At 51.9% G+C, this 22,874-nt stretch overlaps 8 protein-coding genes across 8 annotated transcripts; 3 read left to right on the top strand and 5 right to left on the bottom strand.

The window, feature by feature from the left end:
- Positions 1-22: 22 nt before the first annotated feature.
- On the bottom strand, positions 23-1,729 carry CKB1 (casein kinase 2 regulatory subunit). The gene is made up of 2 exons (XM_062946686.1): positions 1,263-1,729; positions 23-1,191 (listed from the first exon to the last, which is right to left on the bottom strand). The coding sequence occupies exons 1-2, from the start codon at positions 1,419-1,421 to the stop codon at positions 337-339; spliced, it is 1,014 nt and encodes a 337-aa protein (XP_062800304.1). The 5' UTR covers positions 1,422-1,729; the 3' UTR covers positions 23-336.
- A 146-nt stretch (positions 1,730-1,875) lies between these two features.
- Positions 1,876-2,958, top strand: QC764_403910 (uncharacterized protein; the record flags this gene model as incomplete). The annotated part of the gene is made up of 1 exon (XM_062946687.1): positions 1,876-2,958. One exon carries the CDS (start codon positions 1,876-1,878, stop codon positions 2,956-2,958), a length of 1,083 nt encoding a protein of 360 aa, XP_062800303.1.
- A 530-nt stretch (positions 2,959-3,488) lies between these two features.
- QC764_403920 (uncharacterized protein) lies at positions 3,489-5,487 on the top strand (the record flags this gene model as incomplete). Its single annotated transcript, XM_062946688.1, has 2 exons — positions 3,489-3,839; positions 3,904-5,487. The coding sequence occupies 2 exons, from the start codon at positions 3,489-3,491 to the stop codon at positions 4,996-4,998; spliced, it is 1,446 nt and encodes a 481-aa protein (XP_062800302.1). The 3' UTR covers positions 4,999-5,487.
- Positions 5,488-9,108: 3,621 nt separating this feature from the next.
- QC764_403925 (uncharacterized protein) lies at positions 9,109-9,953 on the bottom strand (the record flags this gene model as incomplete). The annotated part of the gene is made up of 3 exons (XM_062946689.1): positions 9,109-9,487; positions 9,546-9,724; positions 9,938-9,953. The coding sequence occupies 3 exons, from the start codon at positions 9,951-9,953 to the stop codon at positions 9,182-9,184; spliced, it is 501 nt and encodes a 166-aa protein (XP_062800301.1). The 3' UTR covers positions 9,109-9,181.
- A 333-nt stretch (positions 9,954-10,286) lies between these two features.
- Positions 10,287-11,126, bottom strand: QC764_403926 (uncharacterized protein; the record flags this gene model as incomplete). The annotated part of the gene is made up of 2 exons (XM_062946690.1): positions 10,287-10,384; positions 10,454-11,126. 2 exons carry the CDS (start codon positions 11,124-11,126, stop codon positions 10,287-10,289), a joined length of 771 nt encoding a protein of 256 aa, XP_062800300.1.
- Positions 11,127-14,793: 3,667 nt separating this feature from the next.
- QC764_0064480 (uncharacterized protein) lies at positions 14,794-15,738 on the top strand. The gene is made up of 2 exons (XM_062940556.1): positions 14,794-15,274; positions 15,331-15,738. The coding sequence occupies exons 1-2, from the start codon at positions 14,972-14,974 to the stop codon at positions 15,589-15,591; spliced, it is 564 nt and encodes a 187-aa protein (XP_062800299.1). The 5' UTR covers positions 14,794-14,971; the 3' UTR covers positions 15,592-15,738.
- A 168-nt stretch (positions 15,739-15,906) lies between these two features.
- QC764_403935 (uncharacterized protein) lies at positions 15,907-17,585 on the bottom strand (the record flags this gene model as incomplete). The annotated part of the gene is made up of 3 exons (XM_062946691.1): positions 15,907-16,924; positions 17,005-17,128; positions 17,288-17,585. 3 exons carry the CDS (start codon positions 17,583-17,585, stop codon positions 16,084-16,086), a joined length of 1,263 nt encoding a protein of 420 aa, XP_062800298.1. The 3' UTR covers positions 15,907-16,083.
- Positions 17,586-20,198: 2,613 nt separating this feature from the next.
- Positions 20,199-22,359, bottom strand: QC764_403940 (uncharacterized protein; the record flags this gene model as incomplete). Its single annotated transcript, XM_062946692.1, is given in 6 exon segments — positions 20,199-20,219; positions 20,225-20,540; positions 20,549-20,812; positions 20,820-21,845; positions 21,978-22,203; positions 22,257-22,359. Coding segments are annotated over 6 exon segments (1,956 nt in total).
- Between the last annotated feature and the right edge of the window lie 515 nt (positions 22,360-22,874).

The following is a 22,874-nucleotide window of genomic DNA, read 5'->3' as shown; positions in this document are numbered from 1 at the left end:
CACTAGCAAACCCCAAGAATCACATTCAGACCTTTCCCTCTTGTAGAAATAATTGCCTTCAATTGTCTATCATTGCCCAATACTCCCATTACATCCCAAGACCAAACCAACCATCCAGCATCCAACGCTGTCTACAATCTGCTGGCCGCCAACAGACGTCGTTTCCCAGTCTCACGGTGGGAAATAGCTGAGCACAACACCTAACCATGCTTGAATGCTTGCTTGTATGGCCGACGCCAGTTTTGTTACAAGCACTGCACTCCAGATTCGCAACAGAAAGAAGAGAAACAAAACGTTCGCTCAAGATTTATGCTTATGCCATGTTATGCCAACCAACTAAAGTTCCGATTCGGCGCCATTGGCCTCGGTGGCCATGGGGCTCCCATTTTGCCCTTGTCTCTTCACCCTCGCATTTCCTGGTCGACGTCTCCTTGCCACCGGTCTCCCACTCATGTTCATGTTCTCGTCATCGTCATCCGAGTCGCCATCCTCTTCAGCAAAGTGACGGGCTTCGTCCAGCACCGTGATATCCTCTGGCTTTTTCCGCAGCCATTGCATTCGTGGCCCGGAGCGTGCCAGTTCCGAAACTCTGAAACCATAAATCTTTGGCTCGTAGACCCTGCCTTTGCCCAGACCAGGCGCAATATTCCGCGCCCACATGCCATTGATGTTTAGCGACTCGTCAGTCCGAGTAAGGTTCGCAAGCTGCTCGCCTCCTGACTTTGTCAAGTCGTAATCTGGGAAGGTGAGAAGAAAGAGAGCGCCAAAGGTGCGGCCAAAGAAGGCCCCATCGACCGTTTGGAATCGGCTGTTAGGGGGTACATAAACGTCGAGACACGATGGGCAGAAGAGCTTGACTGTGTCCTCACCAGGCGTATCCGAGAGGCCAACTGGCAGCGTTCTCGTCTGGTTGCAGTTCGTCCGGGGGCATACTCCGAAGTGACTGAGCTCGTACTTTTCCGACATTTGCTGGATGCCGGCCCTGGAACAGATATACCGCTGGTGGATGAGGCCGTAGAGCATCTCGGCCGAGGACTCAATGACCGATAGGTCGCTAGCTATGCGGCTGTGATGTCGGCGTTCATGGCGACCGGCAAGACCATCTCGTCCATCTCCTGAAATGTCCTCCTCGTCCTCCTCTTCCTCGTCCTCGTCATCCTCATCGTCTTCTGGTTCAACATCGAGAATCATCTGGTGAAACACGCGTCTGATTAGCATGGCTCCTACAGCTCAAAGTAACAATAGTCAAACATTTTACCCACCTCCAGCGCCTCCTTGTACATAGTCACCTGGCTTTGAAGACCAGTGAGGTTGAAGTCATCTTCGATAAAGTCCTCTGACACTTCGGCAAAGTATTCGTGGCCGAGGAGGGAGCAAAAGGAAGAGATCCAGGACTCTGGTGATCCTGAAGAAGTCGACATGTTGGTGTGTTTTCGCTTGCTAGGAATTACTTGATCAGAAACTGCTTTGCGCGCGCAGACAGCTCTGTCCTGGTGACTGAGAGAGGTATTGTTTGAGGTGGTAGTAGTCTCGTCGCGGGAGGACGTTGGGCGAGTTGATCTCGAGATATTCTATGTTCTGATCATTATTGACTATGCTGTTGCGCGTCGGTTTGGGCTGGGATGCTGCAGGGAGCGGTGGGACGATGCTTGCTTGTGGTTGCTTCAGAAGTCGTCAAAGCCTCATTTCCGATAGGAAGCCTTGGGCCCTTCTGTGGGCCCCACCTTCGCAATAGCCCCGCGCTGATTGCGGCCTGAAAGGCGAGGTGTCAGTCCCAAGAGGTCGGTAGGCGGTCACGTGCCACCGCGTTTCCCTCGCTCCAGCCCCTCCATCCAATCGCAGGTCGCCAGTCTGATGCCAGCCTGCTAGCAAATGATGAAGACCAAGTCAACTCTTCGTTCTCAGCCGCTGACCATGCGCTGTACACTTCACCAAATTCCCCGGTTGCCTTTCACAAGGTCTCGCAGGACGTCTTTTCTACCAGCCTCAAGGAGATCACTATGTGCTGCGCGTCAGATCCAGGGGCCCATCGGGGTGGAAGAATTTCGGAAGCAAGCCATGGAGAAGAATGAGCCTCTGCTCATCAAAGGGCAGCAAGAAGCCTCGCAAGCCATGACAAAGTGGTTCGAATTCCACCCAGTGCCCAGGACAATAAACAAGACAGCTGTAGCTCTTTCCGAGCATTTCACTCATCCATTCGACGTTAAAATGGTCCCGTATGAGCTCACGGTTCCCACATGGCGTCCCAGAGGCTTCGATGGCGACAATGTGGACCGGTTCATCAGCTGGATGGCCAAAACACAAATAGGTTGGCCCCATCTGTGGCTTTCGTCTTACCTTCATGACATCAAACAACAATTGGGCGATGAGTACGACGAACACCACCGCTTCCTCCGCTTCGAGGCACCAATTTCCCTCATGTCTGCTGCGCTGCGCTACAATGCTGTCAAGGTTTCATTCCAGCGCGTCACTCAGCTCTACATCGCACAGGCTCCGATATCTGACTTGCCGGCCACTCTCCAAGGCGATGTGGCGACACCAGAGATTGTTCTCAAGGCGGGCAAGGGCGACGTGTATGGTTCCAGTATTTGGCTCGGGTTAGAGCCAACCTACACGCCATGGCACTGTGATCCAAATCCGAATTACTTCTGTCAGATCTATGGAGAAAAGGTGATCAGGCTTCTACCACCAGGCCTCGGCAAGAGTCTATTCCGCAAGGTTCAAGCAGAACTGGGACAGACGGGGAGCTCAACCATTCGCGGGGACGAAATGATGCAAGGCGAAGAGAGGACCTTGCTGACAACAAAGGTCTGGACCGAGGAAGCACCAGAGGAGATGATGGAGGTTGATGTATCTCAGGGGGATTCGCTTTTCATTCCCAAAGGATGGTGGCACAGCGTGAAAAGCGTGGATTACAAAGGCGATCTGAACGGGAGTGTAAACTGGTGGTTTAGGTGAGGCTGTCCTCGAATGAACTGATCATTCAACGTTCGTTTTGCTCGCATCCAAACGCTGTGCTTTGCCCCTTGGGCACATCTGGTGTAACGCCCATGCATGAGCACCTGCAAGAGGGTGCCCACGGCCGCCGCGGGTGCCGATGGATCTGTATTGGTTGTCTTGGCTAGAAAATTTGGATCTTTCCTCTCCTTCGATATGCCTTTCCAGACACGGTCACTCCAAAAGCTCGCAGGCCGCGGGTGAGCGTGAGAACTGTTATCGCTCGGCCTTTCAACCATCCAGGTCAGGCTTCCCTGTCTGACACGAGGGAGGATGACACCAAGTGGAAAATTGTCTGTTGGTTGTATCTCGGCGTCGCATCTTTGGCCGGCTCGCATCGCAAGACATTGGCATTATGCAGGCAATTACTGAGTCTCCTCCGAAGGGCTTACCATTTAAATAACGACATGGCAACAGTATGCCCTCGAGATTCTTCAAGCTTCAACACGATTTTCTTTTGTTGAAGGCTCTACGCCATTTATTCTTTCGCAATGTCCGACCAGATCCAGCTCACCAACCACAAACAGTACGATGTGATAGTTGTTGGCGCCGGGCTCAGCGGTCTTCAAACAGCTGTCAAGGTCCAACATGCAGGTTTCTCCGTTATTGTTCTAGAGGCTCTTGATCGTGTGGGCGGCAAGACGCTGTCGGTGCAATCCTCGAGCCAGGGCAAAGGCGTCAATGACCTTGGCGCTGCCTGGATCAACGATAGCAGTCAATCCGAGATCTACAAGTTATTCCTCAAGGCTGGCCTGAAACCTGAAAAGCAATTGGATGAGGGCAACACCCTTCGGCAGATTGAAGACGGCAGCTATATCTCTGTTCCTTTCGGTCAACTCTTCGTAAGCGTCCCTAACACATGCAGCCCAACCGACTGTCGCGGTGCTTGTTCTGACACAAACCTAGGTTGACGAAGAAGAAGCCGCAGCCTTTGCTGTCCTCTTTGGCGCTCTGCGAAAAGTGACTGATGCTTCCGACCTGGAAGATCCCATCACCGGGCCCGACGCCAAACGGCTGGACAGCCTGACTTTTATAGAGTACTGCAAAGAGCTCCTGGAGTCCCCTTCGACACCCATCATCGCTACCTACCTAGCGCGTGCTCTCCTAGGGGTGGAAGGTGACGAGGTCAGCGCGCTGTTCATGATCAACTACTTCAAGAGCGGAACCGGAATCCTCAACCTCGTCTCTGATGGCCCCGACGGTGGCCAATATCTCCGCGCCAACAAAGGCACGCAGACAATTTCCAAATATCTCGCCGCCCAGCTGCCCTCCGGGTCCATCCACCTCACCAGCGTTGTCAAATCCGTTAGCCAGTCTGCGGCTGGTGTGGAAGTTGTCACGACCGCCAACAAGACATTCAGGGCCGCGCGCGCGGTGGTCTCTCTGCCCAGCGCTCTGTACCCGACCATTTCCTTCTCCCCCGCGCTGCCGCCATCCAAATCCATCCTGGCAGAGGGTACAGCCATCGGCGCGTACGGCAAGATCATATATGTCTGGGCTATTCCATGGTGGCGTGAGGCCGGGCTCTCTGGGACATTTGAGGCACCGCTTTCTGGGCATGTCTCTTTTACGAGGGAGACTTCCGTGCCGGAGGACAACCAGTGGTCCATCACTTGCTTCATCGTGGGTGATCCTGCAAGGGAGCTGTCCAAGTACGCCCAAAAGGTCAGGAGGGAGAAGGTTTGGGCGCAGTTTAAGCAGGTGTTTGAGGGGTCGGGGGTGTTGAAAGGGGCGAAGGTGCCGGAGCCGATTCAGGTGCATGAGATTGCCTGGAAGAGGAACCAGTATGCGGATGGCGCGCCGACTGCAGTGATGGGTCCGGGGGTGTTGACTGAGTTAGGGGAGGTGACGGTCAATCCGCTGAGGGAGCCGTGGCGGAGGGTACACTTTGTGGGCACGGAGACCAGTTTGGTTTGGAAGGGGTATATGGATGGGGCTGTCAGGAGCGGGATCCGAGGCGGTGAGGAGGTGGTGAAGGCGTTGCGGGAGGAGGGGAGGTGATGGCTTCATTCGCATCGAAAATTGGGAGAACCAAGCCATCTTGTGTATATTCTTCATCCGACAGTGCCCAGTTGTACTACTTGTCACATGTCTAGGCTACACTCCACCGTCACGCACGATCACCAACCTCGCCCTCTTCAATCAACCTGCGGGCAATCGAACAGGCCATTTGAACCACCCACAAATTAAACGTAACCCACCTGTCTTTCTACTGGAGAAATTATAGCTGTGTGTTTCCCCGGGGGGTTAGGGTAATATACATCCTGACTTGCACTTCATCAACCACATTACCACTCCCAGCCACACCTACTTGCATGCAGTTAGTTGAAAGCCTGGGAGTTGGCCTGGAAATTCAAGGCCGGGCAATAAGAGCCATCGCAAATAAAACCCTGGCAATGAGGCCCTTGCAGGTGGTGGCGCGCGTGCAAATATGCCCTCCATTGGCCCATAGACAACAATCAACAGACAAATATACCATTAAAGCCTGCATTTCTGAGCAAATGATTTCACTGCATTCTGTATTAGACAAAATGCGGTGAGGGTGGTTTGTTCATGTAGGCGAGTAATAGAATGGCGTCGCTCAGGACTCATATACAACCCTAATCCCAACTCGGGCTGCACAGCGGTAACACAGGGTTTTAAGGGCTTTATTGAAAATAAATAAGCCAGTTACATAGTATCTTCATCGATTTGTATGGCACTTCCTATGTGTTTCAGTGCCGGTGAGAAGTGATATTGTCTGTTGAGATGGGTTGTTGAAGTCAGGGTGTGATGTTCTTGTCACAGAAGAATGATGACTTCTCCATTGATACAACCTTAACCCGTGTCAGGGGCACGCGGATGAGGATGGAGGGACGATGATTTACTTCCCAATGCAACTCGGTCGCTGGTAGATGCATGATTTATGCCGATTGTTGGTTCCAGTCCTTAGTTTGGTGATTGCATGGAGTGCAACCACATATATTCCATGACCGCCTGCATCTTGAAAAAGTCATCTTCGCATTTTCCATCCATCAGGTACCCCGCAGCTGAAGCTATGCCAGAGTGTGCGCCTGATGGGGCGCCCTGAAAAAATGGCCTTTTCACACCAAGCGTCCCTCTCACCTGACGCAGCTGCCACAGCGCACTGGGCGCCAGCGCGCCCAGTGACATCTACGACAACAGGCCCGGCCGCCGGAGACACCACGCAAGCGCACTACCTTCGAATCCCGGCACACCGCGATACACACCGCGGATGAAACAACGACAGCTGCGATGTTCTGTCTACCCAAAGGGACCTCACTTTTACAATCTTCTCACCTTCAATCGAGATGAAAGCAATGGCGCAGCTTCACTCAGCCTTGCGTCCAGCTCAGCAAGGGGCATCCGAAAGGCTGCTCTGAGACTATCTGTTAGCCAGTACCTGCTAACCCTAAGAAACTCCCGTTCTATCCAGACAACCCCCGCTGCCCGCGGCGTTCTCGTTCCGCTGCCGAAATCCTGCTCGACAACCCCCGCGCCCCTCCGCGCGCGCCCTTCCGCCGGCGCAACACTCTGCCTGCTCGTAACACTGCCGAAATCCAGCTCCACGCCTAGGCTTTTGAATACGTACATCTCTAATACTCAGTTGCCGCGCGACAGAGACGAAGCGTCCCGGCGGCCTCCAAAACCGCAGGTCCGCCAACACAAATTGGCCCGGCGGTCACCCCGAGAATTCGCAAGCGCCTACTCCGAAGTCGACAACTTCAACCGACCGTCCTCGAGAAAATTGAAATAGTCTGGATACAATTATATAACCGCCTGCGTGAAGGGAGCCCGGCGTGCTTGGGATAATTTACGCCATGCCGTTAAGTTGCTAGAACCAGTCCACCCGAAACCCGGCAGCATCACGCATGGCCCGGTGCCCTTGGGTCGCGTGCGTGATGACGGAGGAAATATGATGGATCACCACCACATATTATGTTTGGAGGTCAAATGATGTGCATATCCACGTGGGGAGAGAGCGTCTCGCGTTGTGTGCATCGCGTCCATGCTGCATTGGCCTACAGCTGATTTGGTTACCTATACAAGCAAAGAAGGATGCGGTACAGTCAGGGTATTTCCTTCTCCCGGTTCATCTCATCCTCCCCATTGATCTTCCTCTCATCGATCGCCCTGTTCTTCCAGTCCGCGCTGTTGTCGCTGTTAGGGGCTCTTCTCACCGCCCGCCGTCTCCTCTCCACCTACCGTCTCCTCTCCGCCTACCATGGGTGGTCAGTCGTGCGAAGGAATCTCAGTTGTTGGTGCTGCGCAGGAGTCAGTCGAGTAATCTACTTGGCGAGGACATATGTATGAACACCAAGAAGATTATTACAAACGAAGCTGAGAGTATGACACTTACTCGCATTTGTTTGTGGCTCCGAAAAAGAACAATGAACCGGCGACACCGCCACCAGATCTGGTGTCTTTTTCTTAGGAGCCCCAGGGTTACTCTGTTCTGGTTCGCGATTTGGGGTTTCCATCCTATAGAATCTAGAACGGTGGTAAGTATATGCCGGTGTCAACACAGTGTTGGAACCTCGAACACAGACATAAGCTTTTGCCCGTATCGTTTTCAAGCAAGGCACTTCAAGAGCAGGGAGTGTACTTGCTGGTGCGAAGCAATAGCTGTTGACCAATTTGGGGGTTGCAGTTGATAGTTTACTTGCGAGAGGCGGTCATTTTCTACCAAAGATGGAGTGCTGCTGTTTAGCACGTCTCCATGTTCATTCGCCGTCGTGAAATCCAGATCTGTCTCAGCCCAAACCTAAGAGCGGAGAACTAGTTGGGTTTGGTAGGGAAGCCTGCATATGGTGAGTCCCGTTGGACGTCCTGTTGGAGAGAGTCAAACCCGAACTGGGCATTGAGATGCTAGCAGGTGGTCAAACACGAAGATGGAGATAATGCTATCAGCCTACCGGATGTGAGGTCTGTCTCCTAGGATAATCAGGGGACATGATTGCGAGCAGTAAGAAGAACGCAACACCCGTTTCTCATCTGTCCAAAAATTGCAAACGTCTATCGTGTTGGGCAAACCATTGGTTGTAGTGAAACCAAGGCTTCATCCGCGCTGGTCTTCTCCTGGATTGGTGGGTGATATATGGCAATGTGCAGCAGCTCCGATGCGGCAAGGGAAATGCCATTCGACTACACGTCAAGGGAATCCCAGACAGGTCTTGTGTTTTCAGGTACTGTGGATGCTGTGGGTACCAAGCTGGAATCAAAGGCATGAGAGCTGGAAGCAAAGGCATGAGAGCTGGTAGGCGCACATGTTGTTCAAACCTCCAAGAAACGACGTGCCGTTAAACATGACAATTGTATCAGCTTAAAATGGACAACCAGAAACTAAAATGACCCGCAACTCTCCTCATAATCTGACATCATGATATTGATGGAGAAATTGAAGGCAATGGGGGCCGGGAAACTCCAATATCCGCCCCACATCGTCGACCACGTCATCGAACACATTTCCAACCACAACTGCCGAAACCCAGGGTTTTATCTCATTCAACTTGCACTACAAATGTACGCTCGAGCGTGATAGGACCCCTCCATTTATATGGTGTTGATGTTGTTGTTTGCGTGCAAATGCAAGCCCCGCCTCCATGCTCAAGTTTCCGGTGCATGGTATTTGAGAAGGTTATATGCAAAAGCTTTAGTTGAGGGCGGAAATGGTGATGTGGTTGATGAGACATCACATGTAACTCTCACTCCTGTACGGGACAATTCACGGCTCCATGTTGTGCCATCTTTTCACTTCGTCAAGGCCAGTTCTTTACTTTTTAGGCAACATGATAGCTAAACAGTATCATTTTGCGCAATGGGCCAACAACTTGAGCACTGTTTCAGAGCTCTATTGCGTAACAACGTCACCGCAAGGCTTCCATTGCCTTTGCGCCGCCAACACAAGCATAAATCTCCCATCTAGTCAAGCCGAATAAACAAAAATAACTGACAGTGAGAGCAGAGGAACGGTACAATAATGGTCTGGGAGCCTTGTCGAAAACCGTAGGAACTGGAGCCTCGGCTGTCGCCAAGACAACCACTTACAAGGCTGGATATCTTGAGCCAATCACAACGTCGAGAATTCACAGCGCGATGCAGCCTTGCTTGCCAGGACAATCGACCTCGATAACATTAAACAAAACTGAGAGTCGCAGACCAAAGAAACCATCCAGCTGGGGGCCTAGCATCTCAAGCTGCCATTGCCTACTATTGCCTTCGGAAAGAACACCCACGAGTCTTTTGCCGCCCACCGACAATTCGCACAGGCACCTTTGAACTTGCCCGGCATCACCACACACTCGGCGAACCGGCCTTGACCCTCCCTGCATCGATCGCAGGGCTCTGGAGCAATATCACCGCGAGAATGTGCGAGGGCAGCCTCACAGTCGGCATGTGGCTGCCAGTTGTACATGGGGTTGCGACGGTGGTCCCTCCTCACGCCCACCCCCACGACGGTTTTCGTCCACACCTTAGCTGGCCTGATGAACTGCTTTCTTGTTAGCCAGGTGTCTGGAACAAATTGCTTTGGGTTCAAGTGGGCATACCTGTTGAGAGAAGATCTCCTTCATCACCGCACTCTTCTTGATGCAGTTATGGTAGATCCCACGAAGTGCCTTCTCGCCTATATACGACACCTTTCCATCCTTATCATGCTCAAACCTGGGATTGGTTGCAGCGGCGGCAACAACGGTGGCAGTTGGGGGTACTTGTCCTCGGTGGGGCCCTGCAAAGGGGTAGAAGAACGGTCAGTGGGGTGCCAAATACCTAAGCAGTTTTGCTATACGGCAGAAGAAAGACGGGTGGCGTTTCAACCTAGCAGCAAAGAGGAAAGACATGGAATACAGGCAGCAGAAATGGGAGCAAAGGTCCCTGCCGAAGACGGTCGCTAGACAGTGGTCAAAAAGAAGAAGAGGCAACTGCGCTTACATGTTCAGACTCTGAGCCACTCTCATGCTCAGAGACACCCTGGGCTAATAGGAGACTGGGACGACTCGGAGAGATGGAACGCCGTAGTCCCGTCATCATTCTTTTGGCTGATCTCAAATTTCCCCCAGAGCTAGCACCAGGACCATGTGACTCCCGTATCTGATGATCGTGAATGGCGGACCGTTCACTTCGGGGCTGAAACCGCAATGTTTGGAGTGAGCAGAAGATCAGTTGGTGATCACAATCCCGAACTCGGGGCAATAGTACTCACTGGAAGCGAAAAAAGATTCGATGTTAAGGTTGCGAGGGGCGGAGGCTGGTATGGAGTGTTCGTTGCTACGTCCAACTGTGCTGGTGCTCTACTTGGCGACGCTGGAATTGCTTTTTGAACTTTGCGACGATTTACCAGCGGGGGGCGCCTCCGCTGCTGCGGTGGTGAGGTCGGCAGGTCTCTGCTCTGGACTGAAACTATTGGGGCACAAAAGATTCAAAGTCAGCTGCGACACTTGGCGCAATGATTCCTCACCAGAGGGCGGTTCAGCGCCGGTTCTCGGTCTTGCAGTACTCGTGCACTGTCCGGGAACGCTGATGTTATAGTCGGGTGTCGACGATGGTGTGCCAGCACGGGACGCCTCCGCTTTAGCGGTGCCCAAGTCAACAGGCCTCAGCACCATGTCCGTACAGAAGTCCATGTAGGCCACGTGGGACTTGACCCGCGGCGTGAAGTCCTCCAAAGAGAGGCAGTCAATGTCGACCACAACTCGGGCCCCGCAATTTGCGCTGCTGGGCTGGGTGCTCATCTCAATTGCGTACTGGTCCGCAATGCAGCTGTTCATGGCACGGCTTCCTGATTCCATAAGCGCTTGTGAATCGGCAGTACTGTAGAGCAGCCTTGTTCTTTTCTGCTCAACTGTCTTCTTGTAGTTCATCGCCCGGGGTTTCTCTCCGTCAAGCCGCAAGATCTTCTCTTTGACTTCCCTCAGCTCCTTGTCCCAGGAACCCACCTCTTCGGCATCTTTCTCGGCTTTCTGGGTTGCCATCTTCAGACGATCGTACATGGGCTTGATTTGGACAGCAACGCCATGTGAGGTCTTCTCGAGGCTCTGTTGGCGCCGTCTCTTGTACTCCTCAATATACTGATTCTCCAAGATGGCTAGTCTATCGTTGGAGCCATCGTCAGCCTCTTGCTTGATGGACATGTTGTTCATAGTGGGTGATCAAAGAAGTTTGACAGAAGGGTTGTGAAACAGGCAGTTGCGGACAAGTAGGACCAGGCAGGATCAGGGACAACTTCAATAAGTCATCAGGGCCGCAGCATTTGTCGTTTCGTTGATGCGTCTTCAGCTTGCAAACCTGGCGCTGTCTCAACAGGGTTGGGTGAGCTGCATCGAACTGCAGCGCCCATTCGTTCAATTCCAGCCATGTGGGTCCAAACAAACGGCGGGCTACCGGCGGCTCGATAAGTGCTGCCACCCGTCCGAGCCGGGGCACGCCGGGGACCGCTTTTTCTGTTCTTCTTTTTTGTGGAGGGGGGAGGGGGTTTGTAGCCAAACCCGCCTGGTGGTTGGGTGTGGAGTGTGGGGTGTGAAAAGGAGCTGTGCAAAGCTGCACAAATTGAGTTTGATGCCGCTGAGCGACCCATGGAGGCCGTTCATTCCATATTCATCTATACTCTTTCTTCGTCTTTCCAACGGCCTCTCTGTGTTCAGTATTTTCAATTGAAACACCATCGCCTTCGTCGGGTAACACGTAAAAGGTGCAGCCAGGCAGCCGCATTCTGTCCGCCGACTGAAACATGTAACTAGGACTAGGAGAGACTTGGGTCACCATCTGCGGACTGCTACATTGGGGCACTAAGATGGATCTCCGCCTCGTATTGCATTGTTTGCTATGAAGACACTGCCGTGTTGACCAATGGCACAACCAGCCGGCAGCCAGCAGCCAGCAGGTGTGTTCTATCACGCACCGTGCAAGATGGGCATACCGCACCGGACAAGATGACGTGGACAAGAGACTTGAGCTATCATCTTTGGACTGACGCCCATGATGGCCATTTCCCATGAAATCTTGCCGCTGCCTGAAGTGTGCACAACAGACCGGCTGGACATATCTCGCCGGCTTCCCTTGCGGCCTGGTTCCAAGCCGCACCAATGCATGAAGCCCACCATAAGGGATATTGTCGGCGGAGGCACTCGGGAACTCTGACAACGCCGATGGTTCGTTCAGAAGGGCAAGTTGGCGGGATCCTGCATACCTACCTAGGTTGGTAAGGAGGCAGCAAAAGAGTCGAAGCTGACGTGGACGAGGACGCACAAGTTTATATCTTGTTCATTCATCCCCATTCTTCACGAGCTCGGGACCAAGCATCACCAACCTATCGCTATCGCTTCCTCTCCCCATGTATTCCAGGACATCAAGCAAGAAAGAGGCGAGCCCACGATCCAGAAACGCCGCGCACAACATGACTCACGATGGGCTGAGAAAACATCACAGTCACTCTGAGGGAAGTCTCACAATTAGATGGAGAGAGGAAGGAGAGAGGGCCGGTCTATTTGGGATGGCTCCGAGGAAATGAATCGACAGCAGAGCATGGCAAGATCACAGAAGGAAGTCTGAAAGACCAAAAGAAACGTCTGGAGGCACAAAAGAAAAGTTTGGAGGCACAACTGGCTAGCACGGAAGGAGAACTGGTCAGCATGGAACGGGAACTAGGCAGCGTGGAGGAAGAACTGGAGCTTGCGTCGACAACCGAGAGGAAGCTGAGGAACGACGGCCTTAACATCGTAGAACGTTATCACAGCAGGATGAGCCACAATGCAAAGAGATTTTCGAAAGAGTCTGGACTCGAAGGCCTTGATCGGATACAGCCTTCTCTTGCTGAGGTTGGCAGCAGCCTCAACATTCCTTTGCCTCTCATTGCCACCAATGATGAGGTAGAACACAAGGGACTGTCGGGGACAGCCGACCCATGCCAGCCATGCGTGCGGAGACTATAGCGCCAACACAGAGAGAGGGGCGAGATTGGCTGTTGGACTCGGATCAGAACTTGGTGCGTACATCTAGTCCTCCATCCTCAAACTTGCCCTTCACATCAGGGTTCGCGGAGCGATTTCTCTGACCTTTTTACCCTCATCTAGGCCTCAGAGCCAAGGGCCTTCCCACAGTCTTCGGAATCTTGTGCCATGCAGGGGAACTCGGCTGAAAGGGCGATCTCCCGGCAAGGGGACACCTCTCCGGCGCGAAGGCATTACACCAGTTCCCTACTGCAAGGTTCCCTGCACCTCCTGTCGGCGGGAATGCAGAGGGGGTCGTCGAGCCAACAAGAAACCTCTTCGTCCACTCTTGTGTTGACCAGTCCCCAGGAGGACTCTGACACAGAGATGGAACAAGACAAGGTTGCTATCCTTGACGAGCAAGAGGTTGGGCAACTCTGGCGCATCAATCATTCACAGGGGGCAGTGTCCTATGTGATAAGAAGGATGTTAGAAAAGCCGGCAAGTCATAATAACCACATACCGAATGAAGAATAATCTGCTTGCAAATTGGACACCGGGCAGTATCGACGACCAGCTCGCTTGCGGACAACCATGCCCAAGTCCGACAAGAAACGTGTCTATAATTGGAACGATCGGTCTAATATGATAGCTTTGGTTGTCCAGACCAGCGGACAAATTGTCCAAGAGGGCTGTGGCCGTTGTAAGAACAAGGCTGGGCCATTTACTGAGTGCGTCGTGGACTCGCAGGTTGGTATTGCCTGTGCAGGCTGCCAGTGTAACAAAAACCATGGGAGGTGTTCTTTCAATCGTCAGCCTAAGAACGCTGTCGTTTGCAAGGGCCTTGACGACAACCTTTCATCAGGGGGGGCAAACTTCAATCGGTTACCTAGTCTTGTTGAGAAATAGATCCCTTGATGTTGCTCTTTTGTAACCTGCCTTTACATTGGACTATACCGGAAGCTCTCACGAACTCCCTGGGGTAATATCTCTCAGAACTCTCAGGTTACCTGTCCACACAAATTGGAAGCCATGCGCTGGCTACCCATTTTGATACACACTGCCAGCACCTACTTGGCGACCTCTGTATGCCACCACGATGTGAACTGAAGAAAGAAAAAGCTGCCTTACCCAGTGTGACTGAATAAATATCTTGGACTGGCCCCTAAAGCCCCTTAAGAGGCGGCTCTCTTGTAGTTCTACCGAGCCTTCGACCAGACAGGGGGACCGCAGTTTACCTAGTTGAGCTTGACCTTGTTAAACCTTTTGTTCAGCCTCTGCTTCTGGTGCCTCTTCTCCGGTCGCCTGCCCTCCTAAATTTATGCAGCTATCTCAATATTCGGGCAGATTTAGGGTGGTCCACGAGATAACACGGCTTTGGCCTAGCTTGCAGAATGATCCTCTCCATGAGTACCTATACATCCTCGAATCTCGCTCATCATCACAAACTTCGAGAAGGCTTCCCAAGCTAATATCCGATTTAGCCACCTGGTGTTCGGTTGAAACCTAGCCGCTAGATGCTTTTGGACTTGGTTCCAAAGTCCCGGCGTCTTAGTCCTGTCCGGGGTAGAGAAAGAAGCACTCGCCAAGCAGGCTGTGGCAGCCCTGTTCATCTCCACCCTCCTCGTTCGCAACTTGAGGACCAATCATCAGACGACCCACTTGCAGAAACTGAGGACTGTTTTTCTGGCTAGTCCCGACCTTTTGGGTCAGACGGTGGCATGTTGTTGGCGGAAACTGCGTGGCTGCCCGAGAGGGTGGGCACGCAAGGAGCAAAGCCAAGTCGCAGAGCCAGCCACATGCGAGATGTGTGCGTCTTGGCAGCAAGTTGGTCACCCAGTTCATCTTAATCAGACGTCAGGGTCACATATGTTGATGGTGTATAAGATGTGGGACAATGCCTTTCTCACTGATCAGCCTTCTTTCATCTCATTCTCAGCAACAGTCTCACCACCAGTCGTTCTCATCGCTCTTTCTCTACTCTTTTTGCTATCGAAGATACCCGGCCTTTTACCCGACCTACATACATCTTGTTTTCTAATTCTATCAAAATGGCCACTCCTGCTCCCCAAGCCGCTGCTGCTGCTTCCACCCAGGCCGCTGGCCTCATCTCCGACGCCGACGTCGCCGAGTGGAAAGACAAGTTCAACAAGGTCTTCGCCGCACCCTCAGAGCACTTCAACTCCAAGTCGCCGGCCACCGCCCAGCCATGGACACACAACTTCTGGAATTTTATCAACCCGCTCGAGACATGTCTTATGACTTGGTGCTTGCCATGCGTGGTGTTTGGCAGGACGCATCACAGGGTCAACAAGAGCGCCGGTTTGAGAGGCTATGAGCCTATCAACACTTCGGTATATTTGGGCTCTGTCATATTATTGCCGTTGATGGATTGTTAATATAGATCCAGTGCCTTCTCTTCTGCGGTTCAACAGCCGTCTGCATGCAATGGCTTCCCATGGCAATTCAGAGAGCGGATTTCAGAGCCAAATACAACCTTCAGGGGAGCTGTGCGGTGGACGTTGCTTTAGCGTGCTGCTGCGGGTGCTGTGATATTGTGCAGATAGATAAGGAGGCTGAGTTGAGGGCTTCTGGGGAGCAGAGCCAGAATGGGGTTCAGGAGCAGTATAAAGCTGCGGAGGTCATGGTTGTGCCTGAACAGAAGCAGTAGACGGACGGAGCGATGTGCATGACGAGATACTTGGGGAATTTGCTGATGGATAATGGGTTGCGGCTTAGCTATGATACCTCTGCTAGTTTGTTTGTGTTTGTTTGTTTTGGTCAAGAACATAATACTTTTCTCTAGCTCTTCAGATATTTCCTCACAGTTTTTTCGGAGGAACTGCGTCATCAAGGGTCAATCCAAGGGGACAACCCCCTGCCTGTCAAGTGCCAGATTGTGGGGTCAAGATCTGCAAATGGCCCCTGCTAGCGCTGAGAGCAGAACTGGACCCTTGCTCGGCAATTTCACCCCAATGTGGCATCCATCCCGAGATCAACGACAAAGTTGGTGATGGCTTCAACAATACGATTTGGAGTTAACTTCTCACAACTCGAATTATGGCCCTCACCTAGTCCAACCTCCTAGATAGTTAGTCCCTCCCTAAACCGGCAAACCATCACTTTGCTGCCCCCCTCCTTAATATCCCTGATGCCTGTAACCTTAATAACCACCATAACCCTGATAGTATCCCCCGGCAACACCATATGTCTGCTGCTCCTTCTGTGGAAAATCAGGCTTCTCAATCTCAAGATCGGTCAGCATTTCCCTCGGCGTCTGCCCCCTCCAATCCGCCACATCAGGGCTCGCCCCCGCCTTCACGAGAGCCTTTGCAATCTTTGTCACCGCGTCTTTACCCCCAAACTTATTACACCCCAGCCCCACAACAAGCAATGCCGTCCTCCCCTCTCTATCCTTGCTATCGATCACCTCCCGCCTCAGCCCGGCGTCCTCCACCTCTTTGAGTGAGAACTTTATCGCCTCAGGACAGACACCAGTAGCCGCCCAGTGAAGGGGGGTCATACCCCAGAAATTTTTTTGTTTGAGCAGATTTGTCCACTTCCACTGGCCGGTGTAATTGGTGGGCTGGAATTGGGTGTATCGGGTGTGTATTTGATATTGAGGCGTGTATGTAAATGTTCTGATCGTTGTCATGCTTTCTTTGATGGCTTCCAGCGCGGCCACGTTGTTGTGATAGGACGCGAGGTGTATGGCTGTTAACTGAGAAGAGGCCGCGTTCAGCGTGGCGGTTGGGTCGGCCCCTTTTCCTAGGAGGACTCGATGACGGTGGCGGTCTTGGTGCTTTTCCTGGTGGTGGTGCACATGTCGTGGAGGGCGGTGTGACTTTTCGTTGATGTTGGGCGTGTTGAATTGCCATTGGAATCTCTGGGGTTGGAATTGAAGGCCGGGTTGGGTACCTCGGATTGGGAGAGGTTGACCGAATGGCTGTCGCACGTTGGAGAGGATGTTTTGGGAAGTTTGTAGGAGCGGTGAGGCTATTTGTCTAGATGTCGTCGACGGCGCGTCAGTACACAAACCTTCCGTGAAACTGGTATAGACATGAAGGTTTGGGGGATCACATACAACCTAACAGCCTGAACAACCCGATAAATCTCTCGTTCCCTCGCATACAACCGACTCGTCAACCGATGCATCTCAGCAAGTTGATATATCTCAGACAGCTTGTGGGAGCAATACTCCTGTGGGACTGGCAATCAGGTTGCTCTAGGGCTTCGGCCCTGGGGCCCACGTATATGGAAAGGACAAGGGAAAGGTTTTGCTCTCTAGAGTTGTTTGTTCGAGTACTTAACAATATCATCAAATATTACCAAAATTCTCGCTGCCGTACAACACAGCTTTGTGCAACCTTGCTGGGGCATCATCTTTTTTGCCTTCTCATAGGCGTCCGCAAAGGCCACCTTGCACTCCTTAAGGTTCGCCTCAAGTCGCGGGGATAGATCAGAGGTTATAGGGATGCTGGTAGTACCAGACCTGAGCTGTCCAAGAAGGCCTCTGCAGGAGTCTAGTGCCATGGAGACGGCCTTGATGCTATTGGCAAGATCTCTGAAACTGTTATCACTGCATAGGACACGGTAGGTCAGGCTGTTGTAGGTCGTCGAGAGCCGCTGGGCGGAATCCTGCAAGATGATGATTTGATCCAACATTGTGTGATTTGACTGTGGGTGATTTCTGTGCTGAAGGACAAACGGCAAAGATGGCCTTGAGTTAAGGTGGGCAAGAGTGGATTGAGGATTGGACGGGGGTGGCGGTGGCAATCCGAAGATGATTTGCGATTTAGACTCCCACAGATTGCCCTCGCGAATGTGGACACAGCCTCAAGGTCGGATTCAGTTGGCCCTTGAGCAGCATGTTTGCGGCTCATTGTGCTGACATGATAGTAAATCAACACGACTGCGCCCCCCCCGCCCCCCCCCCCTCCCCCTTTGGCAGCAGAGCCTCACTTCCCTATGGAGGCCTTTTCTTACTCCTGAAACTACTCTGACCACACGCTTCATGCTTCATGCTACAATAAGGACAAGAAACATAAAAAGCTACAAAGAAAGCCGAGAGCCTTCAGCACACCAATTATAGCTTTGAAGATCATATTTCTCTATAATATTGGTTGTGTGCACACTCAGATTCAATTAACATCTAGAGATCTCTCATCTTTTATTCCTAGGTAGGCTATTCCAAGTCCAACTCATCAATAAAAGCCACAATTAACTGGAACACTTTCCAACCACTTCTTGATAAGAGGTTCAGTCTGTAACATCTGACCAAACTGAGGACCTGCTTCTACAAGACTGTCCTTTGACGGCAACACTTGATTCCAAAGATCACCACCTAACGTGCATGATAAGCGAGCGACGCAGATAAGCGAGCGACGCACTCTCCACCACAACACGTCTCTTAAATATCTTCTACTACAATTCACCACCAACAACCATGGACGGCCCTTCAAAAGAAGCTAGACTTCTTCTTGCCCTCGAAGCTATTCAAAATAAGGAGGATCTTAGTATCCGTACTGCAGCCAAGTTATATAACGTCCCAGAAGCAACCCTCCGCCATAGGCGTAATGGCCGACCAATGCGACGCGATATTCCAGCCAACTCACGTAATTTAACGGATCTGGAGGAGAAGACGATAGTTCAGTACGTCCTTGAGCTATCTGCACGCGCATTCCCACCTAGATTAAGTGGCGTGGAAGATATGGCCAACCAACTGCTACGCGTACGCGACGCGCCTCCTGTTGGCAAACGCTGGGCCCATAACTTCGTTAAACGCCAGCCACAGCTCCGTACGCGTTTTACGCGCAGATACGACTACCAGAGAGCTAAATGCGAGGATCCAAAGGTCATTACTGAGTGGTTTATACTCGTACGGAACACCAAGGCCAAGTACGGTATTGTAGATGACGATATCTACAACTTCGACGAGACTGGGTTTATGATGGGCATTATCTTCGCAGGTATGGTAGTTACAACCTCGGACGGCCTTAGCAAGGCAAAACTGGCCCAGCCTGGTAACCGCGAGTGGGCAACGGTAATACAGGGAGTCAATGCCCTCGGCTGGGCTATCCCGCCCTTCATTATCTTGGCCGTACAGTACCACCTTGCCAACTGGTATACCGAGTGCAATTTACCGTCTACTTAGCGCATCGCAACTACCGATAATGGCTGGACTACCAATCCGGTAGGCCTAGATTGGATCAAGCACTTCGACTATCATACAGCGTTCCGTACGAAGGGTAAATACCGGTTATTAATCCTCGATGGCCACGAAAGCCACCACTCAACTGAATTCGAGCGCCACTGCCAGCAGAACAATATTATCACGCTCTGCATGCCTCCACACTCCTCCCACCTCCTCCAGCCACTCGATATTGGCTGCTTTGGGGCCGCTAAAACAGGCGTACGGCCGCCAGATCGAGGGCTTAATGCGCATACATATCAACCACGTAAGCAAGCTCGAGTTTCTCTGTACCTTCCGCGAGGCTTTCTTCGCCTCTATAACGGAGAAGAATATACAGGGTAGCTTTGCGGGTGCTGGCCTTGTTCCATACGATCCAGAGAGGGTGCTTTCTAAGCTAGATATAAAGCTTCGTACGCCAACACCCCCATCCTCAAGGCCGGGCACGGCACTACCTTGGGTATTCCAGACACCACAAAACCCCCGAGAAGCCAACTCACAGTCAACGCTTATTAAGACTCGCATTACCAACCATCAAAATAGCTCCCCGACCTCGATGTTGGTTGCTATAGACCAGCTTACTAAGGGTACGATGGCTGTGATGCACCAGGTGGCCCTCCTTCAGTCAGAGAACGCTTCGCTCCGCAAGGCCAATGAGGCACTAAGTAAGCGCCGGAGAGCTAAAAAAACACGTGTACGGCTCGGAGGATCACTTACTGTGCAAGATGCACATGATCTACTGGACCAGAAGGCCGTGGGTGGGGAGGCAGTGGAAGAAATACAGCCGGATGGCGGTAGTGCAGGGGGCTCGTACGAAGGTTCAGTGCTGTGGTGTGTGCGGCAAGCCTGGCCATAATGCCCGCACTTGCCAGGAGGCTGCAGAAGGGTCTGATTCAGCTGTTTCTGACGTAATTGTAGTTGGTTCTTAATGTTGTGGTTCAGCAATTGAGGATAGTTATAGTAAGGTGGTGGAGAGTGCGTCGCTCGCTTATCTGCGTCGCTCGCTTATCATGCACGTTATGTCTTTTTTATTCCGAGCAGCACCTCCTTTCTCGCTGTGAATCCCATTTCTGGATGCTGTATCCCGCTCAGCACCCCTCGTGCTTTTTCTGACCTCGCCCGTGGAGACTCTACTCTTAAGCTTCTTTTGGCTTTCACTTTGAGATGACACTGGACGCATCTTGCATTCGGCATCTTGCTTCAAATCAGGCAAGGTATTTTGGGACCTGCTCCTCTGGTTCACGGGGGGCGGTAAATTGGCTGCTCTAGTATTTGGACATGGTGGTGGCTTGTTCATCTGGCTTGAATGAACACCTCGAGGTTTTGGTGTATTCTTTCTGGGTTTTTGTTTCTCACCGGCCGCTTTGTCGCTCCTGCCAGTGTCAGGTGTCACTTTGTGACTCGAAATCTTATTTGTGCGCACATCCTGTCTGGTGACCTGTGGACTGTTCGACCGTTGTCTGTTGGTCCTGTTTTGGCTGGCGTCCTTCGTAGGTGCCTTGGATCTTCCACGGCGGCTGTCGCTCTTTCCCAGTGACCGGTCATCATCTCTACGATCTGGATATTTGAGATGGCTTTGGTCATTCTGTCGTTGACCTGAGTCTGGGGTTGTATTCCGACCACGGTCCTCGTGTTTCTGTGGAGATCGAACCTCAGACCTGCCTCGAGGCGGGCTCCGGCGTGGTTGCTGGCGTGGAGTGGTCTTTCACGCATTCTTTGTACCTTCATGTTGCTCGTCGACTTGAGGTAGCGCCTTAGCCTGTACCTCCTTTGCTAGTTCCTTCTCTTGAGCTGCAGCCAAGTGTGCACCCGCCTTTTCGAACGCAGTCTTCATCTTCCTGAACGCTCTTTCATCCTTATCTCCCCTGGAAAAATTTCCAGACAAGACATCCCAAGGCGTTCTTCCCTTGTCGTCCTGCCCCCTAACCAACCGCTCACTCAGCCTCTCTCTCACAATCTCGCTAACCAAAAACTCGGCCGCCTCAGGTGCTGCCCCCCAAGCAACCATGTGAAGGACATTCCTACCGTTCTTGTTGGCCTTATATAGGAGACTCTTCCATTCCTTTTTGTGGCGTCTATAGCGCTGCACGGTTGACACCGTACTCATCGAAGTTGAAGGTCGACGGGGTGGTGTCGTTACCTCTTGTTCCTTGGTGAATACAGGAAGCTTTGTAGCTCGAGCGGCGAGTGTCTTGGCATCAGCAGGTCCGTCGTCCTCCGGCACCAAGCTTCTCTTGATAGCCTTCAGTGCTTTCACGTTGTTGTTGTAGGTAGCGAGGTGTAGGGATGTCGACTGAGCACCTTCAGTGGTAAGCTTTGGATCAGCCCCCTCGTCGAGCAGAAAGCTTACAAGAACAATTTTGTTGTCGGATTGATCGGGGTCACTATAAGCATTTTGTAGAGCAGCGTATCTGTTAGGCAGTTGTCGCTTGTCGACGCTCTCACCGTTGAGCAAAAGTGTCCTCACCAATGGCAGAACCCAATCTGCAAATTGGCGTCCTGGGCTCGGTGAGCGGGATGCCTTGATGAGTTTTCTGAGTTGGGATTCGATATTGAGGACAGTGGCCTGTGTTCGGTAGGCTACGGCGCCGTTTTTTTGGACGTCACTGTGTAATTTGGAGGTCATTCTTTTTGTTTGGTCGGCCGTGTCTCTTGCTTGGCGACAGATATGCTTAGTCTGGTAGGACATGTCTTTTATTTGGCGCACGTCTTTGAGTGTTTGGGCGCCTATCTCCCTGTTTTAAGCACCCGATGTCAGCGGACGGTTGCCCTTGCATGATGTAGGCATGAAGTATCATATAGCCAAGACCTCTCACTGGAATAGATGAAAGAAACAGTAATACTGGCCAGAAGAAAAAGCGACTTACAGGTGGATGTCCTCCACAACTGATCGCAGGTCTTTGTCTCTCGACCGCAAATTGTCCCTCAACCTTTTCACCTCATCAGGGTCTAGAACTTGGAGGAGTTTGCGGCTTCGACTTTTGAGAAGCTTGTTTGACTTCTCCTCAGCTTCTGACAACGTCTTCTGACATCTTTCCAAACTGGTAATCAATCTTCGCTGCAACTGCTCGGAGAAGGAGACCCGAATCGTCCCTGAATAGATCCGCTCATAGACCTTTTTACATGTGCTTTTTTCCCTGAGATACTTTTGATCTCTTTCGCGAGATCTTTGGCACCATCTCCCAGGCCGTTGTAGTTCAAAAAGGTCTGGTAGGCGAAGCTAGCAATACATGTAACCAGATCGAGCATGTTGTCAAAGGTACCAAACATTTGCAAAAGAATAGTCCAAAACCAGAACTCAAGTGGTGATGTAGGAGGCTGATGTGCAAGGTATATGTGCCTCGACCAGGCTCATGTGGCCGTCTTCCCGCTAGCACTCGATGCATATGCATTTGCAATCCTACCGCCCAGTCAGCTACATAGCCACATATCCGTTCAAACCAGACCTTGAGGCTTATCCTCGATAAATATTGCAATGCTCTGGTTGGTCACCTGGTTCAGTTGGGCATCAACTGTTGGCGAAATATGCAGGTAATAGCACCGCCCCAGTTACTGCACCAACAAGATGCTTAGCAACAGCCGCAAGACAAGGCTCTAGAATAGAGAGAATCACCAGAGGTCTGCCTTGAATTGGATGCAATAATGATGAGGTGGATGAATGGACAAGTATCTCAGATGATAGCCAGACACCGATCTCCCTGTGGCCCAAAACCCTCACAGAATCCGGCAAGTTCCAAAGTGTTGGCTTCCTATTAACGAATCAG

This window comes from Podospora pseudoanserina, chromosome 4 (assembly GCF_035222485.1).
Source record: "Podospora pseudoanserina strain CBS 124.78 chromosome 4, whole genome shotgun sequence".
NCBI classification, from domain to species: Eukaryota; Fungi; Ascomycota; class Sordariomycetes; order Sordariales; family Podosporaceae; genus Podospora; species Podospora pseudoanserina.
The sequence above is the reverse complement of the archived record's forward strand: the minus strand, read 5'-3'. Positions and strand labels throughout refer to the sequence as shown.